The 17,465-nt window shown below is 35.4% G+C and overlaps 1 protein-coding gene across 1 annotated transcript; it reads left to right on the plus strand.

The window, feature by feature from the left end:
- Window positions 1-476: 476 nt before the first annotated feature.
- Window positions 477-2,288, plus strand: LOC132609510 (probable WRKY transcription factor 17). Its single transcript, XM_060323526.1, has 3 exons — window positions 477-1,109; window positions 1,201-1,326; window positions 1,902-2,288. The coding sequence occupies exons 1-3, from the start codon at window positions 526-528 to the stop codon at window positions 2,122-2,124; spliced, it is 933 nt and encodes a 310-aa protein (XP_060179509.1). The 5' UTR covers window positions 477-525; the 3' UTR covers window positions 2,125-2,288.
- Window positions 2,289-17,465: the final 15,177 nt, after the last annotated feature.

A 17,465-nucleotide genomic window follows, 5' to 3' on the forward strand; every position in this document is an offset into this window, starting at 1 on the left:
GTTTCTCATACCAATTTTTAGAACTTGAGAATATTTTGAAGATAAATATTCAAAATCTGATCCAAAATTTATAGCCAAACACTAGCTTAATAAAAGATCTGGGGTATCAATCTGAGAACAGAAGTTTTTTGATATGAAACGCTTTTATCTTTAAGAGAGTTTAGTACAAAAATAATTTAATCTGTTTAGTTCATTTCGAATATCTGAAAAAAAAAAAAGTAAATTTCGAATATTGAAAAAAAATGTTTCCTATAAAATGCAGAATAAAGTTTCTTTCTCTTCAGACAATGGGTCCCACCATTTTCTCCTTCGAATAAAGGTACTGGAAGTTGGCCATTGGCATGCTTACTATTTTGTCTTTTCTTGATAAAATAAAAATATTTCAAAATCAATCTCAGCCGTTAGATCAAAAACTTTGACTCTTACCCAGTCAACCGGTAATCATTTTCTCCTTATATATTAAACCCTTCTCTTCTTCATCTTTCTACAACTTTACTTAAGAGATCTCCAAAATAATAACACAAAATGGCTGTAGATTTGTTAGGGTATTCAAATATGAATGAACAATTAGCTTTACAAGAAGCTGCTTCAGCTGGGTTGAAATCCATGGATCATTTAATCCGATACGTGTCACATCATCAACAACAACAACAGCAACAACAACATCAGAACCCTGATTGTAGCGAGCTAGCTAACTTCACCGTTTCGAATTTTAAAAAGGTTATTTCCATCCTGAACCGGACAGGTCATGCCAGGTTTCGACGTGGTCCGGTTCAGGTTTCTCATCCACCGCAGCAGCAGACAGTTGCTGCTGCTGCAGTGGATCAGAGTCAGAGTCAACCAAAGGGGTTGACTCTTGACTTTACAAAACCAAAGGTAGTAAAGGCAGCTCCTTCGACCTCGTCGTCGTCGTTCTTGTCGACGATTACAGGTGAAGGAAGCGTATCTAACGGGAGGCAATTTTCGTCGATGAATTTGCCTCCTAGGCCGCCGCCGGCTTCCTCAGGGAAGCCGCCAATTGCCGGGAAAAGGTGTCGAGATCATGATCTGTTGTCCGATGAATTCTCCGGCAAAACTTCCAGCTCCGGCAATTGTCACTGTAAAAAGAGGTTCGTATTTTTCCTTATTATATACATACTGTGCATTTTAGCATTTAATCATTAACTGATCAATTTTTTTAATTTCTTTTTATCATAACAGGAAAATTAGGGCAAAAAAAGTGATCAGAGTACCAGCAATCAGTTCAAAAACTGCTGATATTCCAGCAGACGAATATTCGTGGAGAAAGTACGGTCAAAAGCCGATCAAAGGTTCACCACACCCACGGTAATTACCATGCACCATCAATCATCACCGTTGTTTTTATGAACGGATCAGATCTGATAGAAAATTGAAGATTGAAAACTAACTCAATTTTTTTTTTGTCAATTTTGAGGGGATATACAGATGTATTAATTAAAAATAGTAGTGTAAATTATTTTGCAATAGTGCATCTATTTTCGCAAATATAACTAGAAATATTCTTAGCTATAATTCTGATAAAAAAAAATTTGCTACAATAATTTTACATATTTGGTAGTTCATACTTTGATGTATAAATTTTGCTATGATCAATTTTATAAGAGTACATCATTAGAAATACCAATTAAAGACCTGCAGGTGAATAGTTGAGTACTTTGATATATAATTTTTTTTTTATGATCAATTCATTTATTTTTGATACAAATGCTAGTTGAGAATTAAAATTAACTTCATATTTCTCAAACTCTAACAAACAATAATTTTACATGTTTGATAGTTGATACTTTGATATATAAAATTCGCTTCGATGAGTTATTTTATGATTGGTACAAATAATAGTTGAGAATTAAAACTAACTTCATTTTTTTGTCAATTATCAGGGGATACTATAGATGTAGTAGTGTAAAAGGATGTCCGGCGAGAAAGCACGTAGAAAGGGCAACTGATGATCCGGGAATGCTTATCGTGACTTATGAGGGAGAACATCGTCATTATGTTCAAGGAATTGTTACCGGCACTGGAGATGTAAGTGCCGGTGAGAAAATGATGGTGTTTGGGTCAACGTGCGACAAAAAAGGAGAAAGACTAGCGTTAGAAATTTAGTGGTTTTTTTGTAATTTCGAGGTATTTGAGGGTGTGGAATTGACCTTTTGAGAAGACTAAAGAGTAGAAAAGTCAATAGTGGGTGGGGTTTGGGTTCTCTATGTAAATTTGGGAAATTTTGACTACTTTTATTTAATTCGACAATCGAGAAGGTTCACAATTGACTATTCTTTTATGACTTTACTTGCAAAAGGAAAAGTGAGAATAACACTTTTGGTCCTTTACTTACGGATAAATTTTGATTTTGATCCTTATAATATATTATTCATTACATTTAATATTCAATTATTTTAAATGTGTTTTTAGTCTTTTTATGTATAAAACGTGTTATATTTGAATTATTTTTAAAAATATATTATCCTCAAAGAATAACAACACAATTTTAACACTACACATGGGTAATTAAATAGCGTAATTGTTAATAAATTTGAAAATTCAAATATTCATAAGCAAACTAAATATGTTAAGTCAAGATGTTATAAGGATTAAAATTAGAATTCACCAATAACATAAAGATCTAAAAAAAGAAATGATGGTGTAGATTTTTGGAGTATGAATTCACCACTAAAATAAATAAAGAAAAAAATATATTAATCGGAAATTAATCTCTAGGTAAATAACTTAAATTTTAATCAAATGCACTATTTAGTTTTTTATAATATGTGTTTCAATAAATAATATTATACTAATTTTAAAAAATATATACATAAAATATATAATTTTATGGCTAGATTATGTGTTCACGTGCTTCAAAAATAGAGTCTAAATTCGCTGCAGTGTTTAGGTCAACGGGACATAGAAAAGGAGAAAAGCCACGGTTAGAGATTTAGGGGTCATTTTGTATTTTCGAGGTAGGGGAGGGGGTGGAATTGACATTTAAGAAGACTAATAGAGAGTCAACACTCAATAGTGCGTGGGGTTGGGTTCTTTATGTAAATTTGGGAAATTTTGACTACTTTTATTTAATACGATAATCGAGAAGGTTCACAAATTTTCAAGTTTGACTTCTTTTTATCTTTACTTGAAAAAAAAGAGAAAAATATTCCTTATCTTTATTGTAATTTAAATTGTTGAGATTCGCTACGAAGAGCTGCTCTTTAGTTAATTGAGAAGTCAAAAAGGTTGGGTAATGAGTGGGGTTGAAATTGATCCAACTTGCGTGTGATCTAGATCTGAAAAAAATCATAAATTATTATAGTGGTTTTAGAACAAAAAAAAAATATTTGGACTTTTATTTACAATAAAAAAATATTCTCAATTGCACCTCAATCTTAATTTAATTGAAGTGAGTTATATAATTCTCTTGTATTTCCGTCCATTTAGGTTTATTTTATCTAAAAATTTGTCTCTGTTCTTAAAGTAAATTAAAGATTCTTTAGAAGTATTTTATTGTGGTCATTAAAAATAGTTGTCTCAAATTATTTGTCATTTTAGAGGTTTAAGACACAATTTTTTTTTTCTCATTTTACCCTTCATAAAATTTTGTCATTGATGGAGATGACACATAAACAGAATAAATATTTATTGGAAAGAGAATATAACTTAGATATAAATAAAGATAAAGTTATTCAAATACTCCTTTTAATTAATATTTTTTAAGGTGCGTCTAAAACAAAAAAAATGACAATTAATTTAAGACGGATGGAGTAGAGGTTATGACATAAATTTCTAGAAGAAACAAAAGAAGATTTCAAATAAATATCTAAGCTATTATACGTGTAAACTACTAAGCTTTAACGACTAGTTGGTATTGCTTGTACTTTGTTCTACACAGTTAAGTGCGCATTAGTTTCGGAATCTATTTAATCTTTTGAGATAATTTCATTCTATAGAATTTTAGATTATATTATCCCTTTTAATCACTTTCTATCATTATAGTGCACTATAATCGATGTGCTAATGTATATGAAGGTTTACTTAAGAAATGCCTAACCATTTCATATGACTCTCTCTTTTACTCTCTGTGCACTACTTTAATCTTTCGTTGAATGTGATTAATTTAATTTTGACAAATCTTGCTAAAAAGTTAGTAAAATGATGGACATTCAGTTTTTGATGGAAGGTCTACAATTCTTCAAAATAAGATCTACACAAAACTACTAAAGTGGAAAAGTTACTTTATCTCAAGAATACAAAAGAGATGTTTTAGGAGACAAACAATTTAATGGTCTATGTTAACATTTTTGTTATTCTGTGTAATAAGGATCCCAGTTTCACTATTGTCATGCCATTTTTGTATGTGAAAGTAGAAATATTCCACATGTTTTTTTTTTTTTTTATTTTTGGAATTGAGTGGTGCACTTATTGGAATTCCCTCGTATATTCCCTTGAAGCTTATACATCATACCTCTCTATGATATATATTTGGGAACTTTCATAAATACAAGATATCTAAGAGTTAATTATATAATCTACAATTAATTTAGATATTGTAAATTGTGCAACTTAAAGTTAAAACAAGAAAAAATATTGCTATGAATAAAATCAAAAAATAAGGAGATTCCCTATATTAGTGATAACATAATTAAATGCATATAAAAACACAATAGGTGCTTACCTAAAAATACTCCAGCACAATCTACTAGCAAGCTAATTCATGAATTTTAACAGGAAAAAAAAAAGCTGATTCATGAACAAGTATATTACTGTAGTATCTGTTATATATATTATTCTATCTATATATCGTATATAGTTACTATATATGTTATTGTGGAGTACAATTGGTTGGCACGTAGAGTAATATACTCATATAATAGGTATATTTTAATATTATATACTATATATAATATACAAGCTGAGATATACTGATTTCTACTATTATATCCACATATATTTTGTTATCATCTTTTCAGTTAAATTTATCAATTTGAATATACCATATACTTTTGTAGGTATATTTTCATCTACTTTTGTTATACAATATATCATATCTTTTCGTGTACTTTTCTTAATATTAATATTAATATATTCAAATATTTTCTTTTAGTCGCAAAAAAATAATTGCATCAGTCATCAAGTAAAAATAATAAAAAAAGAAGAATAAAGAGGAGGAAATGAAAGAAAAAAAAATCTTTTTAAAACAGTAGATGGAATATGAGATTTGAAATTGATTTTGTTTTGTTTATTTGGAAAATTACATTATCTCTTATGTCCTTTTCATAGATTTTTTTTGGAGGGGGGGTTGGGGGGGGGGGGGGGGTGTTGAAAGAAAGAGAATTAAAAAGTGGATATGCATTAATGGTAGTAACTACTAAAATTAAGTATTATTGATATTTTAGGAATGTAACAAGTTATATTTTTGTAATTAAAAAGTTAAAATTTTGAATAAGTTGTATTTATGTAAAGTTTTTAAAGTAGTTGTAATCTTTTTAATTACCATTTGAAAAAGTTGTATTTTAATAATATCGAGGGATAAATTTTTCTCTCTCTAACCAGGTGCTAGGCGTACGTTAGTCAAACGTGCACCACCGTGGAATCCCATGGCTAGAGGTCGAGGAAAGGCGACAGCTGGCCACGGGAAAGGACAAAACACTGTAAATCCACCGGTGGGGCGTGGTAGGGGACCTGGCAGGCCTCGATTGCACCCCATCGTGGAGACTGAAGACTAACCAGAAGAAATACCCATAATAGCCCAAACCCCACCGGTGCAGGACTCTCTGCAAACAGCAACACCGGTGACGACGTCGGGCACTGCTAAGAGACTGGATTTGAGTAGAAGTCTAGCTCTAAGTGTCCCCTCTGTAGTAACAGCTACCAAAACCTCTGATCTGGCTAGTTCAAGCAAACCGACAACAGCAGAGGAGTGTGGAGACGAGGCTAAGGTAAATAAGCCAGGATGGTCATCGCTATTTGCGGGCAATCGTAGCTCTAAAAATGGAATGAAGCTAACATACATACCACCAGAAATTATCGATGGGGAACCTATGACACTACTGGAGCAAGAGGAAATAGATAGTGAGATCCAAAAATGGGCCAGGGCACTCATTGTCTATGTAATTGGAGAAAACCCGGGGTATAACTATATGGTCAGATTTGTCAACCAAAACTGGAACAAAGTTGGGGCGCCTGAGGTTTTCCTCCATGAAAAAGGGTATTATGTGGTTAAATTTAACACCATAGATGACATGAATGAAATCCTTTACTCCGGACCATACACAATTAATAACAAGCCCATGGTGTTGAAACCTTGGACTGTAGATTTTGACTTCAGCAAGGAATTTCCCACTGAGATTCCTCTGTGGATTACGCTGACAAACTTGCCAATGAGCTGCTGGAGTGGCCAGTCGCTGAGTAAAATTGCTAGCATCATTGGTAAACCTTTGTTTGCGGACGAATGTATCTCGAAACAGAGAAGAATTTCCTATGCAAGAATGCTAGTGGAAGTTAATATTACTAGGCCATTGCCTGATGTGGTGGGAGTTAAGGAACCAAATAGGCAGAAATTTGAGCAGGCTGTAGCATACGATTGGAAGCCCATTTATTGTAACAAATGTTTGAAGATAGGCCACTGCTGTGCTCAGACTCCTGAGACGGAGAACCAAGATTTCCAACAACCCAGAAGAAGGAGGAGACCTAGACGAAATCAACATCCCAGGACACAACAAAAGAACCCAACTGAACAGCCAGTTAGAGTAGTGCAGGCATGGAGATCAAAGACTAATCCTAATGGACTGGTGATTGCTGAACAAGTTGGTGCTACACAAATGGACCAGCTGAATGATGGGGTGACAAAGCACCAAGAAGGTGACATTGCTAACACCATAAGTGCTATATCGTAGCAACAAGAAGCTGGACCAGCCAAGCAACTGCAGGGCACTGTGCTTGAGCCTCAACTAACACATGCAGTAAGTGCTGAATTATTGCAAGAACCAACAAAGAGTAAGCAACCTGAGAGTGCAAGCCCTACAATATCTTGTTTGAAAGAATTCCCTACGCTTGGAGCTAGTGTATCCAAGGCAAAAACTGGATGTATGAGAATAGGAGAAATGGTGATTGCACACTAGCTGCTCACTACTCTAGGTGAGCAACATATAACATCTCAATGACCTGGCTGGTGTGGAATGTCAGGAGTATTAATAAGAGGTACAAGCAGAGAGAACTACAGCTATACCTAAACAGTAAACATATACATTTAACCGGCCTGCTTGAGACTAGAGTTAAAGAGAATAGTGTGCATAGAGTGTATAAAAATATCTTGCCGGGATGGGGACTACAATGCAATTATCAGCATGCTACTAATGGAAGAATATGGCTCCTGTGGGATGCTAATGTTTATACAGTCGATGTCCTGAGAGTTGAAGCCCAATTGGTTTACTGCGTTGTGAAGGGAAGACTGGATGGGGTGGAAATCCTATTTACACTCTGCTATGGTTATAACACAATAGAGCAAAGAAGAAAGCTATGGGACAGTATTAAGGATATCACCTTGAATGTGAATAAACCCTGGATAGTAAGTGGTGATTTCAATGTTATGTTGTACCCCCAGGATAGATTATATGGTAACCCCGTGGCAGCAGCAGAAACGTATGATTTTTCAAAATGTATTCCACAGTCTTTTACTCAATGAACTAACATGGAAGGGTGAATACTACACTTGGTCTAACAGGCAACAAGAAGATGATAGAATATGTAGTAGGCTAGACAGGACCTTTGGGAATGATCTCTGGATGATGCAATGGGGAAATGTTTGCACTGAATATGGACTGCCCCATTTTTCTGACCAACACCAATGATGATCAATATTCGAACTGCGCAAAGGAATATAAAAGCTCCTTTTAAATTTTTCAATGTGTGGTCACAGCACCCTGAGTTTGGAAAACTTGTAGAGAAGGCCTGGAACAAACAGCTGGCTGCACAGAAAATGGAAGATGTTTGGAGAAAATTGAAAGTCCTTAAGACTAAACTAAAGCAGCTCAACAATAGTGATTACAAAGGTATTACCTAGCGAATAGACCAGGCCAGGGCTGATCTCATAGCCATACAAGAGAGGATGAATAGGCAGTATTCAGATAACCTACTGGAGGAAGAAAGGATTGCTACCCAAACCTTGGAAAAGTGGTCATTAACTGAAGAAAGTATACTGAAACAAAAATCCAGGGTTGAGTGGATTAAGTTAGGAGACTCAAACACAAAATATTTCACTGCAGTCATGAAGGAGAGGGCACACCGAAAACAGATAGTAGAACTCTTGGCTGCAGATGGGAAAAAAGTCACTACATCAGAGGGTATTAAAGATGAACTGGTGGGGGTTTTATAAGAATTTGATGGGCTCAGCAGCACAAGCATTGTCGGAAATAAACAAGGAAATTATGCAACATGAACCTAAACTGTCTCACGAGCAACAATTAGGATTATGTGCTGCAGTCACAGATCAAGAAATATACGAGGGGTTATGTAGCATCAACGAGGACAAGGCACCGGGCATTGATGGATACAATTCGTGTTTTTACAAAAAGGCATGGAATATAGTAAAAAATGATGTTATAGAAGCAGTACAGGATTTCTTCTCCACACGCAGAATGTATCCCCCTATAAACTGTACAGCGATCACACTGGTCTCGAAAGTCCCTAATCCAACTTGTGCAAAGGAATTTCGACCCATAGCTTGTCGTACTGTGCTATATAAGATTATCTCTAAAGTACTAGCAAGCGGGCTACAAAAGGTGATCCCTAGCCTAATCAGTGAAGCACAGGCAGGCTTCATTCCTGGAAGGAAAATTGCAGACAACATCATACTAGCACATGAGTTGGTCAAAGCTTACACAAGGAAAAACATCTCTCCAAGATGCATGATTAAGATAGTTTTGACAAAGTCCTATGACTCTGTGGAGTGGGTATACTTAGACCAAATCATGGGGGAATTGGGATTCCCTCAGAAATATCACGATTGGATCATGGCATGTGTTAAGACTATTAGCTACTCCATTGTAGTAAATGGGGAACCATCTTACCCATTCCCAACAGCTAAAGGATTAAGGCAAGGGGATCCTATATCCCCATTCTTATTTGCAATTGTAATGGAGTACTTGAGCAGGAGCCTCAATGAGCTAAAAAAGCAGAACTTCAAATTCCACCCTAAATGCTCTAAACTGGCCATAACGCACCTCAGCTTTGCGGATAATCTATTACTATTTGCAAGAGGAAACTTAACCTCTGTTAAATGCTTGCAAAAATGTTTTGAAGGCTTTTCTAAATCATTAGGATTACAGGCAAATATGAGCAAAAGCTCAGTCTATTTGAGGGGGGGGGGGGTGCCACAAGATACAAGGGAAGCAATTTTAAATCTGTTGGGATATATACAAGGAGATTTGCCCTTCAAGTACCTGGGAGTCCCTTTATCTACCAAGAAAATGACACTGATACAATGGCAATCACTGATTGAGAAGATGGTGGCTAGGATAACATCATGGACAACAAAGAAACTATTTTATGCCGGGAGGACGCAACTGGTCCAAACAGTCCTTTTCGGCATCCAAGCCTATTGGGCTCAGCTATTCTTGATCCCATCCAAAGTATTGAAAACAGTGGAAGCATACTGTCGAAGCTCTGGGGGAAATGTCAACACAAGAAGAGCGCTGGTAGCTTGGGAGAAAATGTGTACACCAAAGAGCATTGGGGGCCTGAATTTGATTAACCTCAAGATGTGGAATAAAGCTGCAGCTGGCAAAAACCACTGGGACCTAGCACACAAGCTTGATAAGCTATGGATTAAATGAGTACATGCTTTCTACATAAAAGGGCAACAAATGGAGGATATGGACATACCAAAACAGGCTTCGTGGATGATGAGGAAGATTTTGGAGGCTCGAGATGTAGTAGACCAAAGCCAACTAGTGGGACATGGACCAAAGAGCCTAATCAGGAAAATTTATCTGCAACTAATGGGACAACATAATAGAGTACCATGGAAATGTGCCCTGTTAAAAAATGAAGCCAGACCCAAGGCCCTATTCACTATGTGGCTTCATTTTCACGACAGAATGCTCACTAGTGATAGGTTGGCTAACTAGGGAATGCAAGTGGACCTAACGTGTGTATTATGCAAGATGCAACCTGAAAATAGAAACCATCTGTTTGCTGAATGTACTTTCACGAAAGGTGTTTGGTACAGATTATTACACTGGCTGCAAATGCAACAATATACGGCAACCTCTTGGGATCAACATATGCAATGGATGCTGCTTAATGCTAAGGGGAAAACACGAGCTGCAGCTGTGTTCAGAATGGTTTATGCAGAAGTAATTCATGCAATATGGACGGAGAGAAATTTACGTATATTTGAGAAGCAAAATAGGAATATTGACACCATAGCAAGGCTTATAGCCTGCACCTACAACATACGAGCAAGAGCTGGAACAAGTGAACTGATGCAGACATTCATCTTTTGATCGAGTTCAGCCAGAGGAGGAGAGATGGAAGGGATTGCAAGGGAGATGGGCACGTATGGGAAAGTCTACCGGTCTGGGAGACCCCATAGATAGCTGCAATTGGTATTGAGATTACGCGTATAGAGTCTACTAGAGAAACTTAATGAGACAGCAGAACTGAGTTACATCTGCTGTAGTTTTGTAATTATCTACTTGGTAATTAATAAAATCCTCTAATTACCCAAAAAAAAAGTTGTATTTTTGTGACCTTCCCTATATATTTTCTCTATATCAATTTATGTGATACTGTTCGGATTTCGAGAATCAAATAAGAAAATCTTTGATCGTGTTTTTTTGTACGCCCTTTAACCATTTTAAATTGTTAATTGTTAATCTTTTTAATTTATAGTACTTATTATGTAGTTTCTAAATACATAAATTATTTTTCAAAAAACTTAATGATTGTATGTCCGAATTCACAATCAAAATAAAGAAGTTTGACTCTCGAAAATTGAACTGTATCACATAAATTAGGACAGAGGGAGTAACATTTTACTATAACTATCTTATTTTCTATACTGATTCCTTCATGTTATGTTATATAATATGTACTCTATCATAGCTAGTCATGTACACCAAGAATCATCTTTGTTATGATCAAAAAACAAAAAAGACCATAGATGAAGAAAATACAATTTGCTTGAAAGATATCAGAACTTGGGCCTAGGACTGGGCCTGGGCCTTAATGGACTAACTAAGTGGACTAAAAAACAAACAAGATAAAAACAACAACAAGAGAAAAGGGCTTTTGGGCCTATATACAGTTCAACACCTCTTCTCAAAGTTGGAAGGTGGTTGACAACCAAGTTGCCCAGAATGGAATGGTAAAATAACTGAATTATAAGACAGTTTTTTTGAATAAATGAACCAACTTGACTGATTTATCTGAATTTATTTATATGTAGCATAAAGTCCATTAAACGGAGAAGCCCTCCCTATCAGAAATTTTTCCATTTCCAAGATTCGAACCTGAGACCTTAACTTGTATATTACGGTAAATCTACTTGTAATTTGACAGGATCATTGTATCTCGAATTTCATAGAATATTTTTTGTTGTAGTTAGCCAACTTCACAATTTTTTTTGTTGAAATTACACATTTAACGTTAGTCTCGTACTTCTTCGAAATGGTTATGTTCTTTCACGATTTTTTTTAAAATTTGAAATTTGTGGCTTCTCATAAAAGAATGCGTTTGTTGAGAGACGATCCTTTGTTGAAAATATAAGCAGGATCTTTCAATGAGAGATGCAATAGAAAGAGATTTTGCAGTACATTTTCAAATTTATTCCAAAAAATTTAATACGGGAGTTCAAGGGAATTATTCGGGCCCGGAGCCTAAAGGGTATAAAAATACACGATTTTTACCAAAAGGGAACGTTAAAAATTTATTATACCAAAACGGGTATATCGTGGGCTGATCCACGATATACCCCAAATTTTTTTTTTTTTTTTTAAATTATCAAAAAACGAAAACGAAAAAATAAATAAATTACAAGTATAACGTGGACTGATCCACGTTATACAATATAAATTGTATAACGTGGATCAGTCCACGTTATACAATTAAAACAAATAAATAAATAAATTACAAGTATAACGTTGACTGATCCACGTTATACAATATAAATTGTATAACGTGGATCAGTCCACGTTATACAATTAAAACTTGTATAACGTGGACTGATCCACGTTATACAATTTATATTGTATAACGTGGATCCTTCCACGTTATACTTGTAAATATTTTTTTTTTCGTTTTCCAAATAACGTTGTCTAGATTTAAATCATATTCGGTTATGTTATCAATAAAAAAAAATTATTGATTTTTTAAATTTTTAAAGCATGATTAACTCAAATAAATATTTTAACACATGCAAATAATTAAATGTGTTATATATGCGAACAGAAATAAAAAATTAAATATAAGTTAAATAAACGTCACACATTAACTAAATGGTAAATGTTAAATTACATACTAACTATTAAACTGCACAAGACATGTTATATATTCTTGAAAGAGTACATAAAGAAACAACAATTGTGCAAGTTAAGAAAAAACATAAAAACCAACAAGCAACAACAACTACTGATTTCTATCGGGACAGCGATTCTTGTTATGACCTGTTTGCTTGCACGTACTACACTTTCTAGCCATGCGAGCAGGAGCTATATCCATTTCATTCCTCCTTCTAGTTGTACTCCGCGCTCCTGAAGTTCGCTCGTATTCAGTGTTTGCAATTAAACTGAAGGGAGAAGGTGGCCAATATGCCTCATCACCCAACGGTGAAAAATTTTCACTGTACGTTTGCTTATAAAACCTGCAACTGTAGTACTTGCTAACATAGGTCTTTGGTTGAATTCCGCGAATATCACAAAATTTAATTGCATGTGAACATGGCATATGGTAGTTCCTCCACTTTCCACACGAACATTTTTTCCCTTCGGCAGAGACTTTATGTATATTTCCGCCCTTACCTTCGTGTGCAAATGTTAGAATCTCAAAGACCCCTTCAGTTGCATTGTATTGCTGCATGTCAGTATGCTTTGGGGACCTCTCCCAGTATTCATCAAACTTCTTTTCAACAGCGCGCGGCCAAAAGTTTTTATCCGCAATCAACAAATCAGCAAGGGTGCTTCTCTCAACAAACCGATCAACAAGATTTTTAAACGTATAACGGACCATGGCAGTAACTGGCAATCCACGAGCTTTCTTCAATAAACCGTTATAAGATTCGGAGACATTCGTTGTCATAGCCCCCCACCTATGACCGTTGTCCTTATGCAATGTCCATTTTTCCTCCGGAAGAGCTTTTAACCACAAATACGCTGGAGATGACATTGTTTTGATTTGTTTCATCCTCATTTTATACTTCTTCTTCTGGTGCTCTGTAGCCGCCAACCACATTAGCTTCTCAAGGTCAGTATTGAGGAACTTTTTATTGAAGTTGCTTTTCAAATGCCGAACGCAAAACCTATGGTGTGTGGATGGTGTTCGCCAAGCTGTCACACCCCATTTTAACCGGGTTGAAATTAGGAGTATGACGTATTGGTGATTCCTGTTTATTTGTTTAAAGGAGTCGCCACCTAATTAATTTAATGGTGAATTAGGACACCTAAATATTAACTAAGGTAAAGTTAAAACTAAACCTCAATTAATAGTCTGCTTAACCAGTGTGATTCTAGGTAAGGGCTCTATATTATCCTAAAGGGAAGGTGTTAGGCATCCTTTAGAATCCGTTAACTACGGTTATCCGACCAAACTTAGGTTAATTAATTAATGCTAAATAAGACGTTAAACCTTAAGAAAAACAAAAAAAAGGTTAAGAAATGTTGCTAAGGTTTTTTTAAGAAAAATATAAGAATGTTGTTGAAGATAAGATTTAAAGAAAATATAATAATTTGCATGAAAGAAGATTTTCAAATGCCATTTCAAACAAAATTGATAGAAATTGATAAAACTTTAAATAAAAAATGCTATTTAGAATGAGACCTGTAGAAAACGTGATGATTTGCATAAAAGGAAATTTCAAATACCATTCAAAATAAACTTATAAAATGTTGCTAAGACCTTAAATAATAATGCTCTTTGAAATAAAATTTACATATAATATTATACATAGAAAGAAGAAATGCGAATTTGTAACATACCCTTTTTTTGATAACTATATGAAACAATTTTAACGATTATGTATTAATTAGCTTGACGCTTTAGAAATACCCGAGATTATGTTTCGTTAACTACATTTGACTAAAGTGTGCATAATTTTGGATGAAACCTTAAGATGTCTACAAAATATTCTTTAGTTCCTATTTGCGTGTTAGTGACGTTTTGAAATTCCTAAGATAGTAAAACATGATTCCTATTGAAAAATTAATTATCCTAAATATTATAAATGTTTCAAATAACTTCAATATAACGGAAGAAAATGAAACTTACAGGACTAATTGTTAGTTTTCCTTAAACTAAACTACCCATTACTAAAACTAAACCTATTAATTCATTAGGATTTATCTAAATTAAGAAAACAAAACAAGCAAAGAGTTAGTTGCATAATACAAATTAATGCGCACAAAATAAAATAAAAGAGGGAAATAAATATCAAATGGGTCAGCCCATTCGAGACTGCTGCTGTTGTCATGCATATTGGGCCTTGGCCCAGAACTTGTGTTTCCCATTTTTTCTTTTGCTGTGAGAAGAAGGGCTGGACGAAAAGGAGAGGCTGTTTCGTTGGGCCTTGGCCCAACATCGGCGAATGCGGAAGACGAGTCCCTCGGACTCGTATATGAGGTTCATGCATAAACGATATGAGAGAAAAGGGATTAGTATATGGTCAATAAGATTAAGCATACAAATATATGAATTCAAAACAACTCTGTTGATTATGTATATTATGTATATCCAAGTGCACAACTTCGATATGCATTTATATGCAGATTTTTCAACTGGAATATACTTACAACAAACACACGAAATTTGAGCAAAACAAACTGAAATACAGACTATGCATTGCACACAAGTGATGTATATATACATTAAGTGTACTTCGAGTATACATATGCATAATCCGTAGGCAAACAGCAGCGGTGCGCACATACGCGTTAACGGGAATTAAAGGGAGACTTACATGGAGTCACACAGCATATAGAAAAGTAATAAAGTAGTCATAGGGATGCAACTCATGGTCGTAGGGGTAAAAGAAAACCAATGTAAGCACGCAAGTGAAATTAGAAAAAAAAACAGAAAACAAGTGTAAGGCCTGGAGTTTTCACTCAGATCAGTGATAAGTATAATAATCTGTTTCTTCTAAGAAGGCAGAAAAGTTATAAATGCAGCTATTGCATCAAATGTAACATACATACTCATTTTAAGCATCAATTTAAATAGCGAACGAGGCTGCAACTCGATCACAAGAATGTAAGAATCAGTTCCTAGCATCAATATGCTTCTTTTAAGAGCAAAGCAACAACTGATGACCAAGCTACAACAAACAATGACAATAAATAACCATAGATGGCAACTGCGAAGTAATAACATGATGATTCATCAACAAAGGCCAACTGCAGGCAATCATAAATAATGCTTTGAGTCTCAGCCACCAACAGTTATCTCAAGGATCCACAAACCAATTTAACAACAAACTTGACTACATAGATTCTGTAACTTAGGCAGGGTCATTAAGGGGAGCATAAAGGGGGTCTTGACCATATAATAAGCCAATTCATATGTCATTTAGCCTCAATGGGCATAGCCTTAGGTCTAGGTAGACTCAAACAAACTTACACATAATTTAACATCATGGTTCAATAGCATCATCACACAACAGTGTCCATATGCTTCAATCATATATGCAAGCTAACTAAACTAGCAAACAATCCAAGCATAGGCATTCTGAGGGCAGTCTTGACTGAATAACATGCTAAGACTGATGTGGGATCTTCAAATCGACAGTTCATGTATTTATACAAAGAATCTCATATTGACAGTACCACATAAAGAAAACAAGACGAACATACTTTCATACACTCCTAAACTTACAAACATAAAGATCCAAACAGGGTTACACGCTTAACATTACATGCTGAATATAGCTACATTAATCGAACATATAGCTAACTTAGGAAATTTAAATAGAATGAATCATAAATCATATATATTTCTATGGACTGTACACTAATAATGCTCCAGTCATGCTACAGGAATTTAAGGCTAATATATACTAATTATAACACATAATACTAAGCTGATGCACAACCGAGTACATGTCTAAAGTAAAATTATACTAACAAATATGCCAATCATATAATTAACAACAAATTAAGCATACAATCAGGCTTAGAACAGTATGTTATTCAATAAAATCATAGGCTAAATGTGACCTCATTGCGCATCCAAACTAAAGCTAACGGTATTAACATAATTACAATATCGCATGTCTAACTAAACCAAGATAATAAACACATTTTCCACATAATCAAGTCTGATCTAAGCACACAATTAGCATCTAACTACTACAGAGACTAAGAAATTAAAAGGGACAAGAAAATTACGGACCTTCTTCGGGTGCAGCGAAGTGGGTGCGGGTCTTCGATTCACACTCGAAACACTTCAAATTCGAGGTTGCGAAACTCGGATTCGCAACAAACACAGAACAGACGAAAAATCGTTTGAGTATTTTGATTCGATATTTTTGCGATATTGTGACAACTAAACAAAATATTTCGCAGAGGATTTCTTGAACTGAAAGAAAATCGGCTCTTTGGGAATTTTCTGAATCCAAAAAAAAATCCCCCCCTTTTAAATTCAAAACCCCCTCTCTTATAGGCTCTGTTTTTTGCGTTATGTTGAATGAAAGGAAAGACGCGTGGGGAACAAAGGGTAGTGGGAACGTGGGAGTTGGCAGTGGTATGGGAGATGTCAGAGATGAAGTGGGTGGTAACGTGGTGTGGGGTGGTGTCAGAGGAGAAACGTGGGTGTGGTGGAGGTTGACGATGAAAGAGGGGTGTCAGGGGTAACGTGGAGGGAAGTGAGGAAAGGGAGAGGAAAGTGAAGGAGAACAGGGGGAGACAGGGGATGGGGTGGTGTGCGGGATGTCGATGGTGAGTGGGATGTCGGTGGTGAAGTGGGGATCACGTGGTGAAGTGGGGGTATGGGTGTAGTGATGGAGGTGGGTGGCGACGGTGAGGAGGCGGTGGAAGTGGGAGGCGGAGACGAGGAAAAGAGAGAAAGGGAGGCGCTGTGGACGGAGGTGGGAAAGAAAATGAGGGGAAACCCTAAAAGGGTTCCCCTTATTTTCACTGAAATGGGTCAGACCCGGTCCATTTATGGACTGGGTCAATTTTTAGACCTGGTATTAAAAGAATAGACTAATAAATTGAAACACGGATTATTCTAAAAATTGAGATAAGAGATATGGG

Source organism: Lycium barbarum, chromosome 9 (genome assembly GCF_019175385.1).
Source record: "Lycium barbarum isolate Lr01 chromosome 9, ASM1917538v2, whole genome shotgun sequence".
Lineage (NCBI taxonomy): Eukaryota > Viridiplantae > Streptophyta > Magnoliopsida > Solanales > Solanaceae > Lycium > Lycium barbarum.